The sequence below is a fragment of the Artibeus jamaicensis genome, unplaced genomic scaffold (genome assembly GCF_021234435.1).
Source record: "Artibeus jamaicensis isolate MK-2021 breed Jamaican fruit bat unplaced genomic scaffold, CSHL_Jam_final scaffold_369, whole genome shotgun sequence".
Lineage (NCBI taxonomy): Eukaryota > Metazoa > Chordata > Mammalia > Chiroptera > Phyllostomidae > Artibeus > Artibeus jamaicensis.
This window is the reverse complement of record NW_026522042.1, coordinates 6,191,065-6,213,277: the sequence shown is the minus strand read 5'-3', so window position 1 is coordinate 6,213,277 and position 22,213 is coordinate 6,191,065. Positions and strand designations below refer to the sequence as shown.

Genomic DNA, 22,213 nt, shown 5'->3' with positions numbered 1-22,213 from the left:
ATTGTTAATATTTTTATCTACGTCAGGTAGAGTGAGTAATGATGTCCGTCAGATTTTGTTGATGTTGGGTGTGTAGAAATGTGTGTGTGTTTGTGTTTGGTGGTTTATCGAACCTCAGTTGTGATCGCCTGCACGGCTGGGACAGACTAGGGCCCCGCTGCTTCCGTGGAAAGCAGGCACCGCAACACAGGCACGGCCTTCGGATGATTGCCCAGCACTCTGACCTGCTCACCCGGTAAAAAAAAAACACCCAGTTTTTAAATACTTATCTTTTTCTTTATAATTTAGTGTCAGTTCTTTGCTTTTAAATCCATCTTTGTGAAAACACTAATAAATTACTGTAGTGCAAGGACAGATACTCATTCTGGCTTTGAACTGTTGTGTCTGACATAGGGATATTTGATATTACATTGGTTTCTCTCCCAGAGAATGAATTAGAAATGTTTAGACCTGCTTAGAGCCAAAACAAAAGCCAAACAAGAGCAAACTATACAGAATTAAGGATCGGCACCAGCGGAGAGAATTCTTGTAGCCTCAGCGTTCTCCCCACTTCCCCGGGAGGCCAGCTGTTGGAAAGCCAAGTACATAAAACTAACTCTCCTTGAATAAAGAGCAAGTCTCAGCAAAATGACCAGAAAACCCTCTGGTTGTGGACATTGTGACTAGATGGGGCAGTGTCCCTACTTGCACTTATTGGTTAAAAAAAAAAAGAAGCCATACTTTTGCAGTGTACATGGAGAGCATTGCCGGGAGCATTGCAAGTTGCCATCTGTCTTCGGGATTCATGAGGGAACACAGAGAGGCCTGCACAATGATTTGTTTTTCTGGGTTTCTCTTTATGTTGCTTAAGGCAAAGTTATTGCATTTTCATAGACGTGACAATAGCATGTTCCAGTGAATGAGAGGATGGCCTTATGTTTGTTTTGTTTTACCTCGAACTTCCTCCTTTGTAATAAAAAACAAGTATTTTTATTGTCCATGTGTTGAGGAATCTAGTTGAATAGTATGCTTCAAGAAATTTGATTTTCTTTTTTCTCTGCCTTTCTCGTTCCTGTTTTATACAGACTATACAAATAGCACAATTGACATTACATGTAGTATAGAAAGGATATTAGTTTCTTAAGTAGGTGATAGGAATACCTTCAGCCATGTGATTTCTATCTTTTTCCAGATGGGAACAAAGAGGTTTAATGATTGTACAGGTGTAGCACAGCGAGGTTAAGTAATCTTGCCTGAGATCACACAGCTGGCAAGCAGTTGAGTCGGGCTTCGAAGCAGGCAGTCTGGCTTAAGAAAAGGTGTCCTTAGCCGGAGCCCTGGCCAGCTTCTCTCATGATTAGCTGGGACCTGACACACAATCCTATCTAACTCTCCCTCCGGATGGTTAACAGGCCCTGCATTAGAAGTCTTACGGGTGTGGGAAACTAGAAATCAAAACTACAGTTTTATTGAATGATTGAAGGTAAAATTAATGTGTGATCTGTGCCACTGATAAAGAAATAGTTCACATCAAGGGAGAAAAGTACCTCATTCAGGAAAAGTAAATTCCGGCTCCCTGGTCACCCATTGTCCTCCTGTGTCTCCCGACCACAAGGTCGCCCTTTCCTCTCTTCCAGAACTGCTGTCCTCGTGTTTGCTGGCCGGAGAGGCGATAATTAAAGATGCATGTTCAGAGCTGACTATATTCTGCACATTCTTAATTTAATTTGTATTCCCCCTCCCCTTTTCTTTGTACACTCTTGTTTGCTGACTTGGTGTTGAGGCGGGAGCTGACTGCCCCAGCCAGCAGTCCGGCCCAGATTCGGGAGCAATTGCAAAACTCTGTCCCGGGTGGGTGGAAGCCATATGTTCTGGGGAGGTGCCGGAGGAAATGAAGTCCTTCCTACTCTTTTCAAATCCCTCTTCCTCAGCCAAATCTGAACGGACATAAAATTGGCTTCACGGAAGTCCTGTAGCATGTCTGGGGTGTCTGCCCCAAGTAGAAAGACCTTCGTTAGGTCTTTTGTAGGCCTGTTGTTTTGGGGTAAAGATACTTGTACGGACACACATGGCACCATCTTCGGGGAAACTTAAACCAGGCAAGGGAATGAGCCACACGAGGGAAAATGTGCAAACTGTTATTAAGGCAACTCATTGATTCGAATAGATCTGTACAATTTATTTTATTTTGGGGCTCGATGGAACACGAAGTTGCGTTTCGTTCCCAGTGCCTTTCACCTTGGCTCTGCCCCCTTTCCCAGTCGCGAAAGGTCTCCAAACTCTGTTCGTTGCTGGCAAGTGCGTGGACTCGCAAAGCCCCGACTGTGCCACGTCTGTTTCTGTGTTGGGGGGTGTGTGCGCTTCTCACAGTCCATGGACGCCTGGCCGTCAGCTCACCCTCTGTCCTCTCCTCCTCCAGGGCTCACGGGGGTCCTGGGCTTGGGCCTTGCTGCTCCCAATTTGGCCTTCTCCCAGATGGTGACCACCTTTGGCTTGGCCGGCATCGTGGGCTACCACACCGTCTGGGGAGTGACCCCCGCCCTCCACTCACCGCTGATGTCTGTGACCAATGCAATCTCAGGTTTGTTCCTCGCCTTCCCTCGTGGGTTACAGAGTGCTCACCATGAGGTTCACGGAGTCTGTGTTATGGAGGCACATGAGGTTGTGGAGTCTGTGTGTGCGCCTTGTATGGCTCGGCATCTGGGCGTGTGCTGGGTGACCCGGGCCCCCACAGGGCCTGGAGCTGAGCCTCCATTTCAAGCAGTGCAGGTCGCTGTTACTGCTTTCAGTTATGATTTCCTTCAAAGAAAGGATTCCTCCGATAGCATTTGGAAACCCGTGTTTCCTAGGATCGCAGCTCCTGCAGTGTCCTTTTGGGGCCTTAGATTCAGCTAAGCCTTCCGTGTAGCCAGTGTACTGTGGGCTACCGGGCCCCAAGCTTGAGAAGTTGATGGGACAGGAAACACAGCGAATTGCAAGGCAGCCCCTGGCGCCTGTCTTGGTGCGAGTCCTCACCGAGGCCTGTCCACACCGCTGCCCTCGAGCTGTTCCCTTCGGCCCCCAGCGAGGGCTCAGTTCCAAGGAATGAGACCCAATGCGCACAGACATGGGAGCTGCCCTGCTGGAAGCATCCTGGCCCCAGGGGGCCGCTCTTGTAACCTTGTCGCAGGCACAGCTTTCGGGATCTCCGCAGGGATAACGTCCGATTCCAAGAAGCGCTGTCCCCGGGAAAGCCCCGCACCATGGCTTCCGCAGCGCGGGTTCCAGTTCAGGGATGGTCCTTCCAGTTCTGATGCAATTTTTCCTCCAGGGGCCCTTCTTACCATAAGCCCCATGGCTTAATAGCCCTATTGATTTATGTCTTTGTCAGGGGAACAGAGATAAAAAAGATAAGGGGAGGTCAAGATTTTATGCAAAAGGAGAAGGAGTTTTGTTAACTCTTTGCCTAGAGAGTTTTTCAGTGGGAATGGTGTGTGAGAACTTTCTGCTTTATGAATCGGTCCATGCGGGTCCATCCCCTGTGATGTTTGACTGGCGGTGTCACTGTAACCCTTGACCCCACTACTGCTGTCTCCGCAGGGCTGACTGCAGTTGGCGGGCTGGCGCTGATGGGAGGACACTTGTACCCTTCCACGACTGCTCAGGGCCTCGCTGCTCTTGCCACGTTCATATCCTCGGTCAACATTGCAGGTACGATGTCGGTGCAAGAAGCTGCAGTGCTGTTTTGAGTGGAGACAGGAGAAACAAATATAATTGTAATTATAAAATAGACTTTCCGAGGTTAACAGTTTGTGCCTTGAAAAAAATGTTTCACTGAGACCCTAAATGCTCTCTGTGAGGGGAAATTACTTTATTTTGCCTGTCTGTAATTTTTAGGAACTCTTGATCAAGCCCCCAGTGCCCCCCCAAACACATAGAATGATGCCTTTGCTGCAGGTTAGCTGGCAAGTTATTAATGCATAGTCTGGCGCTACGTTGATGAAGCACTATCACCATAACATCTCTAAATGAGTGTAATTTGAGATAAAACTTTAGCCTTTTGCCTTAGACTGGCTTGTGTTTGTTTCTAAAATCTGAAAGCCTAGCACATAAATTTGTGCATGAAACTCATCTGATGCTATTTTGTAGCTAGAGATTCTTGAACGGGTCCAAGAAACTTGGTGCCGGTTGGCGTGGTCCTTTTTCTTTTTACCTTTCGTTATAGGGTTTATGAGCCAGGATAACCTGTTGGAAAATAAATCCTGGCCTTTAATGGTTTGCATTCCTAAGCTGTTTGAAAGGTTGTTTACTTGTAGTCATGCGGAAATAGTTGGTTTTGCACCAATAGCAAATTTAGGGGATCTTTCCTTCCTTCAAAGGAACAGGCTCGAGTAATAAAATAACTCCTAATGTTGATGGTCTAAAATGTTACTCAAAAGGATGTTTATCTATAGATGATAAAGATGTGCTTAAAACTGAAAAATTATAGCACTTTAAGGAATCATGTTGCCCGGTACGATAACCTTTGTGTTTTCTATTTACCTTGCTAAGGTGGCTTTCTGGTGACTCAGAGAATGCTGGACATGTTCAAGCGCCCCACGGATCCCCCAGAATACAATTACCTGTATCTGCTCCCCGCTGGCACCTTTGTGGGAGGATATTTAGCTGCCCTCTCCAGTGGTTATAACATTGAACAAGTAAGAGGCTCTTCAGAAAGTTTTGTTTTTGCCACTGTCTTTTCCCCTTCAGTGGAGTGACGTAACAGCGTCATCACCAATGTTCAAACTCTGTCAAGCAGATACAGCAGCAACTCTAGAAACATCTTCGTCAAAGACAACATTTCCAGCCCCAGAGAATCAGGGCCCTGGACTCTGGAGACAGGTTTACCCCAGAACTGAATGCACAGACCTGGTGTGCCTGTTTGTCCCAGGTTTTTCCACGTCTTAGGAGAAATGAGGAAGTTGTTAGTATCCTCTTTATGCATCCGGCTGGATTATTGTAGGGATACAAGGAAATGATCAGTAACAAATTTGAAAAATGTCTGTTACTAAATACTCTTAGTCCTTTTCTTCCCGCCCCGCTGCCACAATTTCAGTACATCATCTCTTATTAAGAGACGTTATGCCAATTAAGTTAAAAAAGGTAGTTTAAAAACACATCCTCCATAGAACAACAAATAATCAAGTTGAACTTTGAAAGGTCTTTGAACTGAGCGTGTTCCACTTCTTCCCAATGACTAGCACCAGACTGCAGCCTCCCAGACAGCAGAAAAATCAAGTCTCCCTCGACTCCTCCCATTTCCAACGCATGGCGTTTGTTGAATAAACAAAATCTCTTCTGACAACGTTGGGAGCCGTGAGTCAGGGAGAGGCACGTCTGACCCAGATTTGCTATTTGCTGGTCATCCAACCTCGGAAAAATGGTGTAACCTCTTTAAACTTTGGTTTTCTCACTTGTGAAGTGAGGCCGACGATTTTCTCCTCCCATGGGTCTCCAGGGACTGAGTTGCGGCATTCGAGATGCGTGTGGCCTGGTCCCTGGCACTTAGGGCATTAGTGGCTGCTTCCTTTGTGGCATTTGGTCATTTCCCATAACGACATAATTTAAATTTAGGTGCCTTTCTATGTCTTGTGCGTTCGATCAAATCCCGAAGAAACCAGTGCGCACAGATGGTATAATCGCAAGTACAATGTATTTAGTATTCCCAATAGATAGGAGAATATACTGAAGTAGTAAAAGAAGAGCTCATGTTGGTCTCTCTGTTGTCCGAATCTAAAATTGTCTTTGGAGAACCCTGTTTCCTGTGTTCGTACACTGAAAGTTTTGATCGCCTCTGTCTCTCTCTCCCTCTCTCCCTTTTCCCCTGGGAAGATCATGTACCTGGGCTCAGGCCTGTGCTGTGTTGGTGCCCTGGCCGGCCTTTCCACCCAGGGAACTGCTCGTCTTGGCAATGCCTTGGGCATGATTGGTGTGGCTGGAGGCCTGGCAGCCACGCTGGGCGGCCTGAACCCGAGCCCCGAATTGTTGGCCCAGATGTCCGGAGCGATGGCTTTGGGCGGCACCATGGGTAAGCACTCGTGGGCTTCTGCCTCTGCCTGCACCCAGGCCCACGTCTTAGGCTGCTTTTAATTCTACCAAAGTACTTAATTAAAGGTTTTAAAGTGTTTGCGTTTGAATGAGAATTATACCAACTGGGATGACTTTTCACCAAAATAAAATAAATTATGTTAGAAACAGAGTTAATAATGCCGCGATAATTTTCTAGTTGATAGGTTGTTTTTTTTTTTTATCTTGGCTCTCGAGGTTTCCCTGTTTACTGTATCTGTGGGGTAGAAATACCGGGTTCCCCTCTTCCCAACTCCAGGCTTCATGACCGTGTTGGTGGCTTGAATTTGACTGTGGTGGTTGTATTTACACCATGGAAATCAACAAATGCTACACATCTTCTTCATTGTTTCATCGATTGTCCAGACCTTAGAAGGCAGTGGAGAAAATGTTAGCAGTGCCATTTAAACCGGAAACTGTGCTGTGTCTGTAGCCATTATGTCATGAACGGCACAAGAAACTGAACCAGTGTCCCTCAGGTGTTTGTAGACTGGGGCCAGACTCAGCGAAGTTGGCACTCACGTGGCTGACAGTGAGTGAAGTTCTCACACGCGTCTTGTTTCGTTTTCGTCTTACTTCTTACTACTGACAAAACTGTTAACCCAACTTCACCTGGAACCACTCTCGTTCATCAGCAAACGCGAGGTTGGCCAACACCAACAAAAGCATTCTGTGAACATCAGTCAGCCATATGGAATTTACCATGAAGAGTATTGCATTTTTCATGATCACTCGGAAACGGTGTGCTGCATACCCCTCTATCCGTGAAAGGTCGAGTGCGTGTCTATACACACGGATGTTTTTGCCCGAGGAGCTGCTGGTTAAATACTTACTGTGCACTGTCCCCTGGCCCCTTTCACCCTGGCTCTGCCCAGAAAGGCGCTTGCAGGAAGACGAGCTGTGCTGTGAGTGCAGGCAGGAAAGCCTTTGGGCATGAACTTAGCCTTTTCATATTACCTGGCTGGAGGCGTGTAACTCCTTCAGCGTCTCCTGATTCGGACATTTACACCCAGATGTGTGCATTTCACTGCCTTTGGACTTTGCTTCTGTCCACCCACCTGAAAACCTAGGCTTCCTTCATATCTGGCAGTTTCCTGTGGGCACAGCCTGGGTCATTCTTGCCGTGGGGGGAATTTAAGGGGGTGATCACGTGAGGTTGTGCTCGGTCAGGGTGTATGCGGAGGCCGGGAAGGGAAGGGGCTCTTTGGAGCTGGGCCTTGCTTAGGTGTGTTCTCTATGAAGGGGTGGATGTGACCGGTGTCCTTAGCACCTGTCCAGTCCCTCTAAAGTGTCTTTAGCCCATGTTAGGAAGCAGATAATTAGTGGTGACGAGGATGGAAATCCTTAAGCAGGGTCTTTATTGCGGTTACCTTCCAAGGGCCTGTCCAGTTTTAATTCCTCTTTGACCTGCATTTTCCGACAGGACTGACGATCGCCAAACGCATCCAGATTTCCGACTTACCTCAGTTAGTGGCTGCCTTCCACAGCTTGGTGGGCTTGGCGGCCGTGCTGACCTGCATAGCCGAGTACATTGTGGAGTACCCACATTTCGCCACGGACGCGGCAGCGAACCTCACCAAGATCGTGGCCTACCTCGGGACCTACATCGGCGGGGTCACATTCAGTGGGTCTCTCATTGCCTACGGAAAATTGCAGGGTAAGTGGGTCCACACAATAGGAGGTTGAATAGCTATTGTTTAGGGTGAGGGGGTTAGAGGTCCATTTCGATTTCAGAAAATAGCTTAACAGTAGAACCTGTTAGCTAAGGAGTTTGAGTAGCACTCAGAATAGATAAACATTTTTTTTCTCCCTATAAAGGTGGCTTTCTATCATCATTACAAATTTCATTGCTTGGAAGCTTGTTCTTCTGCACACAGGTGGGGGCAGAAACAGGGCACAGGCTTTTGCCCAGAGGGGCTGAGTGATGTTTGAGGATATCGATATGTGTGAACAAAACAACATCTTCCTAATCCTTGGTTTCCAGAACAGAGGGAAGCTTACTGAATAAGTTTATGTGATTAGTACACAGTACGTCTCTTGAAAACAAACACACATTTTAGGGCTCTAGTTTGGCAACTTTTGTGACTGCTGAAACTAAACATGAAAATAGAAGCAGAGAAAAAAACTCCACGTAGGCTGCTTTCAGGATTTCCATGAAAAAGTGAGTGTCTAGAAAAGCTAGTTTGTGATTTAAAAAATCTCGTCTTGCCTCTTAGTCATCAAGTCACTAAATTTAAGAGGGTAACTTCCATGAAAGTTAAACATTGTAAAAGGAACTTAAGACCGACAACGTCTTATGCTTTGTCTTTAGACACAGCTAGAGAGCGGACGTCCTCTCACCTGGGCTCAGTTAATAGCATCTGAAATGCTTATGCTCTAGGACTTTGTTGTGACATTTTAAATAAAGAAGACGTTTAACTTCCATGTCGGTCCTGCGGGAAAAAGGGGTGTTTTGCGACTCCGTGACCAGAGTAAAGAAACTGCCGTGTGGTCACGTAGGAACGGCCTAGTGGGGGCGCTCTGTTCCTGCTGCCTGCAGGTACCCTCTCCCTGTAGGAACCCTGCTCTCCCAGTGCGGCTCCCGGTGGTCCGGAGCGACAGTTTGGATGTTGCGTTTTAACTCTAACATCGCGTTTTGGTAGTTGTGGGTTAGGTGACCTGCACTCGTGCGTGCGGCGTTCTGACCGCCCTGTGCTCGGCTCTAGGGATCCTGAACTCCGCGCCCCTGCTGCTGCCCGGGAGACACATGCTGAACGCCGGCCTGCTGGCCACCAGCGTGGGCGGGATCATCCCGTTCATGCTGGACCCCAGCTTCACCACCGGCATCCTCTGCCTGGGCTCCGTGTCGGCGCTCTCCTCCGTCATGGTAAGTACGAGTCGGGGATGGGAAGGCCCACCAGGCGCAGGTGGCCAGGAGCTGGCGGCGGGTTATCAGATTAGAGGCCTGTCCTAATTTCTTTCGCTTCAAGACCCCTGACAGAATCAATATGTTTTAAAATGATGTTGGGTGTTTGTTTTAAGAATCTGGAAAGTAGAGGAAAGTGTAAGGAGAAAATCACTTTTTCTACTGAATCGTTCTTTTTAAAGTTGACACACGTGACATCTTTATTGCTTTGGGGTCATTTCACTGGATCAGTGTGTTTTAAAAGGCCAAGTCTTCATTCATTCATTCATTCATATTTATTGAACTGAGAGAGAGAGAGAAAGAGGTGTCACTTGGCTGTTCCACTTACTGATACACTCACTGCTTAACTCTCGTGTGTGCCGTGCCCAGGGATCGAACCTCCTCCCTTGGTGTGTCTGGATGGTGCTCTAACCAGCCGAGCTTACCCAGCCAGGCTGAAAAGCCAAGTGTCTCCATTCCATTCATTCCGTGCCTGCTGTGTGACAAGGCCCATAGAGCAGTTTCTGCACTGAGTGTAGGGTAGTCCCCGTCCACTGGTTGCTCTCACATTCATTGGCAGCTGTGGTGCCAAGTCAAATAAATCTGTAAAATGAAAGGCTCGTAATAAACTGCTCAGTGAGGGAGTTCAGGGAAGCCTTTCACGACAGGTCTGTCCTCCTCTTCCTCTCTGGTTTTCCCACTTAGGATGTTGATTACATACAGTGTTCTTCAGTGGTCTATATTGACCACGTATCGTTTTATTTTACCTGTGCGTGATGCTGTAGCGTACCGCTCTGTGTTATTAATGAACGGCGTCGCGTTTATCTGGTCTAGTGTGTGCTTTGTAAACAGGGTTTATGTTTTCAGTATTTTAAATAATTTAGTGTTATAGATATATAACAATTGCTTATCAAATACTGGCTGCATGGTTCAGAAACACAAGATTTAGTGTTCAGATGATACTGATTTTTATGTAATCCTAAGAGTTTGGCTGTGATTTTATCACAGAACCTTTAGAACACTGAAAAGTAACTTAAAATTCTATCTTTCTATGACTATTGATGATCTAGTTTCTTCTGACTTATCTAGCACTGACTTTTGTTTTATTTTAAACAAAAGAAAAATAGTTTTGATTTTTTTAAGTAGTAGTGCAGAAGAAGTAAAAAAATTTCTCAAAATCAAACCTGTAGCATTGAAATGTAAAACTTCAAGGATTGTTAGCTTTGAGAGGAGGAGAATTTGATATTTAAAAGATACTTAATGAATCTATGAGAATGTCTGAATGAGATAAAACATTTCATGGACTAATATAATTGGCTTTGACTTCAGCAAGTAGTACAAGAACACATCTACATCATAAGAAACTCAGAACATGTAGGAGTGTGTGGAATACAAAGCAGAAATCTTTCTCTCCTCCATCGCTTTTCCTTTTTGGTTTAGTGATTTTGGGTCACATCAAGGACTTCGTGAAAGATAGACTTTGGATCCTGTCGTATTCCTCCAAGGGGTATTGGTTATTGCTGTTTTAAATTTGTTTTTGTAGGTACCTCACCAGGCTGGGCCCAGATTGCAAAATCTGGCTTCCCTGTGGTAGGGGGCAGCTGCAGGATGGCGTGGAGTCTGCCCACATGTGCCTAGTTCAGGAGTCAGCCAGAGCGTTAGGCGGAGTTTATGAGCAGAATTTCGGGCTTTCTTTTTATGGTCTCCTCCTTTGCAGAATTTACTTTCTCAATTTCCAGCTGCCTTAGCCACCCTGAACCCTACCCCTGGATCTTCAGTCTAGTGAGACCGTGGGCTTATATTTTGTTTTTGCTGTTGCACTTGGCACCAACAAGCACCTGCCTGGAGGCGAATGCCACAAAAGCTGGGACGTTTCTTCAGTTCACTTGCTTCTTTCCAGACCCCCGTCCGGGTCGGCCTGCTTCCATCACTGCCCGTTGGGGACTTCGGGACTTTTCTGTGGGAAGGTGGTTCCGGGTGTACATTTGTTCCATCTGTGGGAGAGTTGGCTGGGTGGGGGCACCTGGTCGTTACCAGCTGAGAAACGTGTATGTAGATATAGTAACTGGAAATGGACAACTGGAATGGTTAAGGACCAAGATGCTCCATGTCGGAGGCTTTACTTTTTGTTTTCTGAACTCTGACCCAAGCTTGCCTTTGTCCCCAGGGCGTGACTCTGACGGCCGCCATCGGGGGTGCAGACATGCCTGTGGTCATCACGGTGCTGAACAGCTACTCTGGCTGGGCCCTGTGCGCTGAGGGCTTCCTGCTCAACAACAACCTGCTGACCATCGTGGGCGCGCTCATCGGCTCCTCTGGTGCCATCCTCTCCTACATCATGTGTGTGGTAAGGGACGTGCGCTGGGCAGACACGTGCCTGGTGGACACGGGCAAGCTCCGCAGGCAAGGACCGGCCAGTCGGTCCTTTACATTCGCTTCAGTCCAAGTACCAAGGGGTAGCATTTGAATAAGTTTGCTAGGCTGCTTTTAAAGAACTCCAGTGTAGACCATCAGAAAAATTAAATACGAACAAAAATCTTCTCACTCTCTCTGAGAGAAACACTTAAGGTTTTGGTTCATTTCCTTCCACTGTATTTTTTTTTTTTTTGGTATATTACATATCTGTATTTACTTGCCTGATCACAAGGGACACTTTTACATTTAGTTTTTAATCTTACAAACTATATATTCTTGGCATTTTCTTATCATTAAAAATGCTTTTTCAGGTATTATTTTGAGGGACTTTATGCTAATCCATCACATGAATGTACAAAATATATTTAATCCTTCCCTAACGCTGCACCTGTCAGGTCGTTTGGTTGTTATTTCTCTCTGCGTGTAAGTACGTCTTTGGCAGTTCAGATCTTTGCCTGACGACCAGGCTGTCCGCAGGAAGGGGCGTGCTCATTTCCAGGGCTGTCTCTGCTCATTGCCCAGTGGTTTCCGGAAAGCTTGGGGCAGTTCCCACAGGCCGTCTGTGGGAGCGCCCTCCTGGAGTTTCATGGTCAGCATGCTTTTTCTTAAAAAGAAAAAATGAACAAGACAAATACTCTCTAGCTTCCTTTTTAAAAATTCTCTTCTTGATGGCCAGCAGATATCCTGCAAATAATTAAGGGTTTGACTAGAAACCTTTCTGTAATTATAGATATTATTATCTAAATACTGGTTTTGAATGACTGAAAGTTCAAGCACGAAGCTGAGTGAAATCAGTATGCGAACTTTACATTTATTAATGATGCAGAAAAGAATGCTTATCCTGCCTCAATTTTTATTACATTATTGAAAAAACTCATATCTTACAAGTGAGATTTTCTCTGATACTTTAATCGAAAAACTCATTGTAAATTGAATGCTGGGTTTATCCTTTTTTATTAAGAAATTAGTTCTTTTTGGTCATGTTATAAAAAAGGATTTGATAGCCCAAGTTCAAAACAAATTAAGAGGTTTTAAAATCATATCCCTCATGTTGTTCAGGGAGTTTTGGAAAGGTGGAGGTTGTGTGTCTCCTATTTGGAAAATGTCAGGCTTTAGGCTTAGAAAAATGTGTATGATGAAGAAAACATTCATTCAGTTGTATTGGAAATAGTTTTCTTAAAATGAACCTTTAACCCTTCCTTAGTTTGACTTGGCTTCACTTGGTGAATTTGAATGACCAGCAGGGGGCAGCAGATTTTCATGGATACTTAAAGGTTATACAAAATACTGATTTAAAATTAAATGGGAGGATTTAAGTTTTAACAAAGCTAGAGGCACTCTGGGGAGAGAAGGGGAGGGCTTGTACCTAGATCTTAGAGTGGCCTCATGGGTACCTATTTACCTTTCTTCTTTTTTCCTTGAATGGTTTTCTTTGCCTTCTCAAGTTTACCAGTACTAATTCCCTAATTTCTGTCTCTTTTATTTCTTCTTCATTTCTTTTCCCTTCTTCATGTAATTTCTTAATTTTGGTTATAATAACTATAGTAACTTTGACAGTAGCCGTTGTATAATAGTAACTAAAGTAAAAGGGGCACATGTTGAAAATACCCTTTTCTATGTGTACTTACGTATTAGTATATCATTTTTCTCTTAATTTCTTCTATTTCCTATTTCTTGATCTGCTTTCTCTACTTCCTTTTTTTGTTGTTGTTTTTCTCTCTCTGTCCTCTGCTTCCTTCAGGCGTGCCATTCACTATCAGCATCCTGCAGATCTTTTTTTCATTTCTATACTGTGTGTAAGGCCGAGAAGGCATTCTTACAGCTGTCTGCGGCCATAAGTGTCGCCCCGGGTCAGATTAATACTCTGTAGTAGCCAATTTCATTAATGTGGATTCAAGGACAGTTGAAGTTTTCATTTTTAAAAATTATTCAGTTATGAAGATAAAGGACATTTAATGTGAGAAATTTGGAAGAAAATAGAAAAGGATGAGTAAGGAAATAAAATCATTTGTATTTCCATTACCACTTAACTGTTAACATTTAATAATCGAATTATAGCTTTTTCACATGCATATGTTTGCATTCTGTATTGTGTAATTTTCTAACTAGCAGTTTTCTAACAGTTTATAGTGTCTGCTAAGATGGTATTACATCATATTACAATGTAATTTATTTACCCACGAACATTTTATGAGCTGTTTTTACCTTTTTTCCCCTTTGCAGCTCATTCTCCTTGTGCACCTTTGATTATTTCCTTGGGCCAATTTTTTTTTTAAATTACTTTGTCAAAGGGAATAGGATCTTCGTGTTGGCTGTTGACGTTGACAAATTGATGTCCACAAGGGATTCACCGGGGAAAGTCCTCCCCAGGGGGTGATGCGTGGGGGGGGGGGTGCTTTCCTGAATGCTCTCTGCTCCTATCTTGTCACACAGCGAAGACAGCAGCAAGGGAAACAAGCCTGCCGAACGTTTTCGCTTCAAAGGCAGGCATTTTCTTCACTTCTAAACTTTCCTGATTTCTGACTTTTCACATTCCCCTTCCTTGATTCTCAGCCTGTGCTTGCATATGATAAGAAATTGTTTCTTCGTGGCTGGTGCTGAGCAGCGCAGGATGGCTGCTGGCCATCGGGCCCAGCACCAGATTGCCAGCCCAGTGCCCGGTGCTTTATGGGTCGTAGCTCCCTTACTCCCCACACTGAGTCTGGAGGTAGGAAATGCTGTCTTCGTGTTGCAAGGAAGGTATTTCACGATGTCATTCATTATTTGCTTTGTTCACGGAGCCTGACCTGGCACATTCAAATGAATATAATAGTTGTTAAATAACTCTCAGGTGTGTGCTTTATTGTTAGCTCCTTTCATATTTGGGAATCCTCTCTAGATAGGTTACGATAGCAGATGCTCTATCATATCTCAATACCTGTTATTACTACCAGTGTATTTACCTTCCTTATTTTATTTTGTACAGAGATGTGCAAGTCCAAGCCAGAGCAGGGTGGGTTTGTTGTGTCAGAGGGAAGGGTCTGCACTGAGGGGACTGGTCAGCAGTCCCTGAGACTGAGTTTTTGCTCTGACAGTTGTTTTGGGTGTCCCCTGAGTCCAGTGTTGTGGTTACACAACACCCAGTATTATAAAATCCAAGAAGTGTCAACAGCATTTAGAGAACCAGCTCCAAGGAATAATTTGCCTTATATCCAGATGTCATTCGATATTATTCTTTTTATGATTTTATAGTCCATTTACTTGGGAAATGGAACAGCATTTTCAGACCAAAATTTTTTGATTTTTGCATTTTGCCACTTGTTTTCGAAAGATGATAGAACAGAATGAAGTGGATTCGTGCCAAAGTGGTTTTTTGTGGTTTTTTTTGGCCTCATGACCAATTTATTAGCACCTACAAAGCATTGAAATGAGAGATGCTACTAAATGGCATATATATTGTTGTTGCTTTTGTCTTGTCTCTTTCATGACCTTTCCTTTGTTTTCATATTTTTTTCTTACATTTTGCTTCGAATTATTTGAATTAAGGATCTTTTTAATGTAGCACACCATTTTCATTATAGGGCTTAACAACTTGAAAGGAACAGTCTTGGAGTGTTGCAAACGCTTTGTCTCAGAAGCTGGGAACTCTTCAGTCTGGGGATCAGTGGTCACATGATAGTCTCATTAATCACTCAAGCACTTAGACAAGCCAAAAAAAAAGAGAAAGAAAAGAGGAAACCACGCCCTGAACCCTAAACATTTGTTGAAAATATGATGTTGCAATGGTAAATTCAGAGACGCAAAATAATTTAGTTTTTAAGAGACCACATGGAATTAGCTTAATGGTGATATAATTGTGGATATGTGTTTAACAAGTTGACTTTGATCGTTAAACTACTGGGTGGTTCCCTAGTTTCCTCCCTAAGATGCCATCAGAAGAGGGTACGCGCTAATTAAGTGTCCTTAGGAATTCTTTCCTTCTCCATTTTGTTTTATAGGAAGTGAAGAGTGGCTCCTCTTAAGTCAAGTTAGAATAAAGGGGCTGTTTGTCTACATCTGTCTCTGGGCCATGTCCCTCAGTCCTCAGTCCTTCTCAGCAGTGTAGGGACATGTCTCCCCTGAGGGGTAGTAGGCGGGGCTGTCTTTGGGTGGGGAGACATATTTTTTCCTCTGTTACTTATCACTGCAAATCTCCAGGTGCCTTTTTGCTTTTTAATAATAATGTGTCTTTTTAAAAAAGTAATAGGTTGATACTTATATGGCTTATAAGTGGTATAAACAATGGATCAATGATATGTTTATTACAACCTTTAAAATAGGGTTTGATAATTTTTGGAGTTTTTTTTTGAAGTGATAAACTCAGTGCTGATTATGTGGAATGACTGCTTTGATCATGTACAGGAACTTGAACTCTTAAAGTACATTTGATTGTTCAAAACATCTAACTTCCTGTCTTTTCATTTTTTAAATAGATTTTTAGAGAGAGAGGAGGCAAGGGAGGGAGAAAGGGGAAGAGAGAGAAAGATTTGTTGTTTCATTTATTCATGCATTTATTGCTTGTTTTTTATGTGTGTCCTTATTGGGGGTCAAACCCACAACCTTGGCATATGGGATGTTGCTCTAACCAACTGAGCTACCTGGCCAGGGCTGTCCTTTCTTTTACCATCTCACCTCAAGGGGTTTACAAATGAACTCTTTTCCAAACGCAATCAGTTACCATTATGTTTCAGTTGCACCGTTTGCATGGGAAGGACATTATTAGGTGATTATACAACAAGAACAAGAAGTGCCTTCCTATCGTTTTTTCCATGATAATTTTTCTAGGTTAAATGGGTGGGTGTGTAGTTTAATGAAACAACATATAACTTATCTATATTTTTGGAAATAAAATATTTTAGGAGTCTAATAATGCATCCAGTCACTTCTATTATAGCTTCATGGAGCTGATTTGGAAAATAAGACAGTAGCAATTTCTACATTTTTTTTTCCTTGACGGCAGAGGGCAGCAGAGCTCTAAATGAAATGAATCCCTACCCCTTTTTCTCCCGGTGGCTTCTGGACAGCTTGCAGCTGGTAGCAGAACTCACCTGAGAGATCTGTAGGGTCACCTTGCAGAATGTCACGTCCGTGTGCTTTCTCTTTCCTCCTGTGAAATCGTGGGAGTGAGTATGGAAGTGCAGCCTGCTCCGTCAGTGTGCAGAGGACAGTAACCAGATCCGCGGTTTCCATTAATTTCTTAATGTAACTGGTAACTTTCCATGAAGTACCTTAAAAAAATCTCACTCTCTTGTAGGAAATATATTTGAGTATAGTTGATTTTGTAGAAAAGTACATGTAGTTGCCCAGATGTATTCTTTTCATTTAACTTTTTGAAATAATTTTCAGAAGCTAGATCAAATTATGTGGCCCAGATGTTTCAGATGGTCAGATACACCTCTTTAAATGGTTCTGAATACCATAGGCATGGACCATTGTCTGAAAGTTACGTGGATTGAGCGCTCACAGCAGATCGTTCTGCGTTCCAGGCTATGAATCGCTCCCTGGCCAATGTGATTCTCGGTGGCTACGGCACCACGTCGACAGCTGGTGGAAAACCTATGGAAATTACTGGAACACATACAGAAATCAACCTCGACAATGCAGTTGACATGATTCGAGAAGCTAATAGCATCATTATTACTCCAGGTAAAGGAAAAAAAGCAAAAGCAAACGAATAACCTGTAATAGCTGTTGCAGTTGATCTAGTGGGCACTCACTGGGATCACTGGGATGAATCGAACTGGGACTCGTTTATTTCTGGAAATACAAGGGCAACTTAGGAGCAACCTTATCCTTGCAAAGTGAAAAATATTGAGAATTCTCAGCTTAGCTTAATATTTTGGGGATCACATAGACATTCTACAAATTGATGAAGTGTACCGTGTCTTTCGGTGATTCTGTACACATGTGTAAACCATCTTTGTGTCTTGGTTATTTATTGATAATTTGGGGGCCTATTGTCAGGATTACATTAGATATAGTACATGAAAGGACCTAGCTCAGTCTTTAGCCTTGCCCAGTAAGTGTTAACCTGTTTCTTTTAAAAGTAAATACTTAAAAAATCATTGTGAGTCCTGTGGTTTCCAACAAGCTGAGGTCCCCTGGCCTAGGAGAGAGAGTCTGGGAGTCTCAGTTGGTTTCATTTTGCTTCGGACAATGGACAGGACATTGGCCAAGTCATTTGATCTCTTTAGGCCTCAGTTTCCTCCTTTTCTGAGGCCGAGTTCAGTTCTTCCCTGCTACGATGGCAGTGTGCTGCGGTGTTATAGGCAAAACCTCGGTTTCAGATGAACGTTTTCACTCTCATGTTATATCATAGGAGTTTTCTGTGAAGAAAATCTTCTGATTTGACATGTGGGTGCTTTGGTTGGTTATATACTTAGACATTAATGAAGGTAAACATAATTGAATGCTCGGGTGAAAGCCTTCTCACCTGGGGTCAGGGTCATCTCCTGGAGATGCTGGACAAGTGGGCTTAGGGTTCTGACGGTCTGAGTCAGGGCAGTGGCTGTCCACTGTGTGTGGGAGCAGACACGTTCTTTTGCTCTAATGTCTGGGATGTTCCCGCACGAAGAATTGTCCCCGTCTGGGTGGCCCTGGTGTTACCTGTTGAGAAACACGGTGCTGGAGGTGGAAAGATGTGACGGACATACTCTTTCCTGTGGGCATTTTGCATCTGAGTCAGATCGATGATGCAGGTGGGTTATAGAAAGAGCTAAGCTGGACTATGTGGACGGTTTTTCTGTTCCAGGGAACAGGAAAGATGGTCGTAGCTGAGGATTTGTTCTGGGCCTTAGAGGGTGGGTGGTGTCGGGAGTGGGGGAAGGCAGAGGAGACAGCCTGAGAAGAGACTGGAATCTGGGAAGATGGGGTAGGACAGTGGGACAGATAGGTGACTTCACAGTCCAGGGAGCGAAGGTTAAAGAAGAAAGAGGACTAAGGCTTTTGGTCGTACCTGTACCAGCATCAGAAATCTGGAGGGTTGTGTTTTTTTGTTTGTTTTTTGGCAGAGGGAAACATTTTAAGTTCCATTTCGAAGACATTAAGCTTGAGGTGGAGATGAGGTGGAGGTGGACAGTGGACCCGCTGTACTGGAGCTTGAACAGGGGGCTGAGCCTGGGACGGACTGTGAGCTGGCAGATGGTGTTGAAGGCACAGGACGGGCTGAGGTTTCCCAAGGGGAGTGTGAGGCAGGGTCCAAGCCACGCGGAGCTTCGTGGTGCGAGGGGGCAGCGGGAGAAGCCCGGGGCAAGGAAAGAGGCAGAAGAGAAGGAAGTGAGGAAGGAAACCAGGGACTGCAGTGTGACCAAGGCTATGCATGCAGAGGGTCTGAACACATTTCTCTGTGTGTGTATGTGTGTGTGTGAGAGAGAGAGATGGACAGAAAGGGACGGAGACAGACAGACAGACATAGAGAGCAGACAGAGAAAGAGACAGAGAGACACACAGAGCAGACAGACAGAGGGAACACAAGAGTGTGTGTGTGTGTGTGTGTGTGTGTGGGGAGGTGCCCAGCACTATCAGACCTGCACAGAACTGTGGAGGAACCCTTAGATTTTGAAGTTGAAATTTAGGCCAGTATTTTAAAAAGTCCACATTATAACGTTGCTTTCATTTCTAGTCCTGCTGTTGGACTGCTGTTTTTGGCATTAAAATGATTTGATCAAGAAAGAAATTAAAAAATTTCAAACTAAAAAACATATCTCAAACGAAAACCCACCTCCTTAACGCGTCGATCCTGTCCCTCGCAGGCTACGGTCTCTGTGCGGCCAAGGCGCAGTACCCCATCGCCGACCTGGTCAAGATGCTCTGCGCCCAGGGCAAGAACGTCAGGTAGGCGCATGCGCGGGGGGGGGGGCTCGCAGAGGGAGGTGAGGGGGGGATGGCTGTGAGCGAGAGGAAAACCGCTGACTGTTAGAGGCCTGTGCCTTTTTCCCTGTGACCTTAAGTTCAGTTTCTGTGAATTCAGAAAGTAGTATTGTGCTTACTGAATACAATTCAAAAGGCCTACGTAAATAGGAAGAAGAACAAGGTGACCGCAGTCCCCGGGAGCCCTCTGGCCCCCTTCCCACCACATAAGCATCGGTTTTCCGCGGTGGGAGCGGTCATCCTGTACCTGTAACTGCGCGCTCGTTCACCAGCGCCCCTCCCCCGTTCCGGGTGCTCTGCAGTTTCGGAGACACTCCTCTGGTGACCAACTGCAGAGTAACCCGAGGACACCTGTCTTCCGCCGCGAGGGTCGTGGACGGTGAGAGCAGGGACGTTACTTCGGGAGACGGCTCACGCCCTGGCCCCGAGGCCAGAGCTGAGCAGCTCCAAGTCCACACCAGCATCAACCGACAGAACTTTCTGTGAAAATGGGAGCCTTCTAGAGCTGTAGGCTCCCGGTAGGTAGCCCCTGACCTCTCCTGCCTACCCAGCACTTCACTGGGCTGAGACTGGGAAATTGAGTTAAAAAAGTAAAAAAGAAAATTATTAAATTTTCAATTACAGTTGACATTCAATATTTTATTGGTTTCTGGAGTAGGGCATAGTGGTCAGACATTTATGACTGTTTCTCAAGGTGCAGTTTTGCATATGTAACCTTAGGTAAAGAAACTAAGTTGCAAAAAAACCCGTTTTGGCCTTATTCTTACTACCTGGTTTTTGCCATCTCTGTCTAATAGCATGAAACCTAAATATAGGCTTATTTTAAAGATTATTTATTTATTTATTTCTAGAGAGAGGGGAAGGAAGGGAGAAAGAGAGGGAGAGAAACATCAATGTGTGGTTGCCTCTCTCATGCCCCCTAATGGGGACCTGGCCTGCAACCCAGGCCTGTGCCCTGACTAGGAATAGAACTGGCGACCCTTTGGTTTACAGACTGGCACTCAATCCACTGAGCCATGCTAGTCAAGGTGATATAGGCTTATTTTAGAAAGGGAGATTTAGTGCTCATATTTATTCCAGGATATTTATTAATGGGGTGAAACAGAAGCCCTGTTTCTCTGTGGTTTGATTTAGGGAAGAAAGTCAAGGCCTTTGAGCCACATCCAGGTGTGGCTGTGGCCTCTGTCACTGACACCAAAGGCAACCATTGTAGGCGCGAGGTCTTTGAAGAGGGTGCCCCGGGAAGCCGTGCATGGCCTAACATTGGACGCATTCAGCTCTCGGACTCTCAGGGTGGAAGAGGCTGCTGAAATTTCTCTCTTTCTGAACCCATCCACTTTTCGAAATATGAATTGGAGCTGTGGTGGCCAGGGGCTGTCTGGGCAGAGGACTCTGCTCTTGGGAGAGTAGAAGAATGGCAAAGGGGAGCACTCTGCATTTCTAGATCATTCCAAAGGGCCTTGGATAGAGAGTGGGTTTGAGGGATGTAACAGTGGGGCCAGTGGGAGCTGACCCTGGAGGCTCCTGGTGTCTGTCCTTCGCTCCTTTGGATCCCTGCTCTGGAGCTTGGTTGGGAGGTGGTGCAGGGGCTGTGCGGACTTCTCCCTGGGAGGGAAGGCCGACTGCTGTGTTTTGTGGGGGAGCAGGTACATCGCCTTGAGAGACAAGACAACTGTGATTAAGTGAATTAGTTAGTTCACCAGGATGTTAATGTATGTCCACAAAGCTGTTTTTATTTTTATTTTTTTATTGATTATGCCATTACATTTGTTCTATTCCCCCCTTCATTCCCCTCCACCCTGCCCCCCCATCCCCACCATTACCCCCCCTTTAGTTTATGTCCATGTGTCTCAAGTCCTTTAGATTCTATATTTCCCATACTATTCTTGCCCCCCCATCTATTTTCTATCTCCTGTCTATGCTACTTATTTTCTGTACCTTCTCCCCCCTTCTCCTCCTCCCACTCCCCTGTTGCTAACCCTCCTTGAGATCTTCATTTCTATGTTTCCATTCCTGATCTAGCTGTCCTTTTAGTTTGCTTTTGTTTTAGGTGTGGTTGTTAATAACTGTGAGTTTGCTGTCCTTTCACTTTTCGTGTTTTTTTAAACTTCTTTTTCTTCGATAAGTCCCTTTAACATTTCATATAATAAGGGCTTGGTGATGATGAACTCCTTGAATTTGATCTTATCTGAGAAGCACTTAGCTGTTGATGTCCATAAATAAAGATCCCTTGTAGATGCCAACCGTATACTTTTGCATGAGGGCAGATGATAAGAAAATAAGCCAGCCCCAGCTGGTGTGGCTCAGTGGATTGAGCGCCTGCCTGCGAGTGAAAAAGTTGCTGGTTTGATTCCCAGTCAGGACACATGCCTGGGATGCAGGCCAGGTCCCCAGTGAGGGTGTGCAAGAGGCAACCAATCTATGTTTCTCTCCCTCCCTTCCCCTCTCTAAAAATAAATAAATAAAGTCTTTTTAAAAAAAAAAAAGAAAAGAAGTGAAATGGTGTGCCTCAACCTAGAACTGTTCAGGATGTTTGCAGGACTGTGTGTAGTCAGCTGGACTGTTAGTAGCGGTGAGAGACTCCTGATAAAATCAGGGTGTTACCTGAAATGTTCACCGTAGGTGGCGTTTTCTTTCTTTCTCCTTTCTGTCTTTCCCCCCACCCTCTCTTCTCTCACTTCTTCCTCCAATCTCTGCAATCTCAAGTCTGTGCGTTTTACATGGGAAGCGTTAAAATACTGTTTTGGGGCAGGACCGGCATTCCTGGGCTGCCCAGGGCTCCCACGGTTAGTATTTCCCGAGCGCACCGCAGACAGAAGGTCAGAAAAGGCGTTGACTGTGTCTCTTCATTCTCATGTAAGAAGTCTCATTTCAGCGACTCGTTCCTAGTTTCACGTGAGCTCTGAAACGCTGCCTCCCTTTTAGTCACGGTTGCCACTCAGAGCATTTGCAGACCTACAAGTG

At 44.9% G+C, this 22,213-nt stretch overlaps 1 protein-coding gene across 6 annotated transcripts in view; it reads left to right on the top strand.

Moving 5' to 3' along the window:
* The window catches only part of NNT (nicotinamide nucleotide transhydrogenase), a 78,531-nt gene that overhangs the window by 36,788 nt on the left and 19,530 nt on the right, over positions 1-22,213 (top strand). For all 6 annotated transcript variants that reach the window (XM_037164672.2, XM_053657417.1, XM_037164644.2 and 3 more), the window contains 9 exons: positions 2,399-2,560; positions 3,559-3,669; positions 4,510-4,655; positions 5,830-6,025; positions 7,487-7,720; positions 8,769-8,929; positions 11,115-11,294; positions 16,867-17,026; positions 19,132-19,213. In XM_037164672.2, the coding sequence (XP_037020567.2) occupies positions 2,399-2,560; positions 3,559-3,669; positions 4,510-4,655; positions 5,830-6,025; positions 7,487-7,720; positions 8,769-8,929; positions 11,115-11,294; positions 16,867-17,026; positions 19,132-19,213 (1,432 nt within the window). The remainder of the gene's footprint in view (positions 1-2,398; positions 2,561-3,558; positions 3,670-4,509; positions 4,656-5,829; positions 6,026-7,486; positions 7,721-8,768; positions 8,930-11,114; positions 11,295-16,866; positions 17,027-19,131; positions 19,214-22,213) is intronic.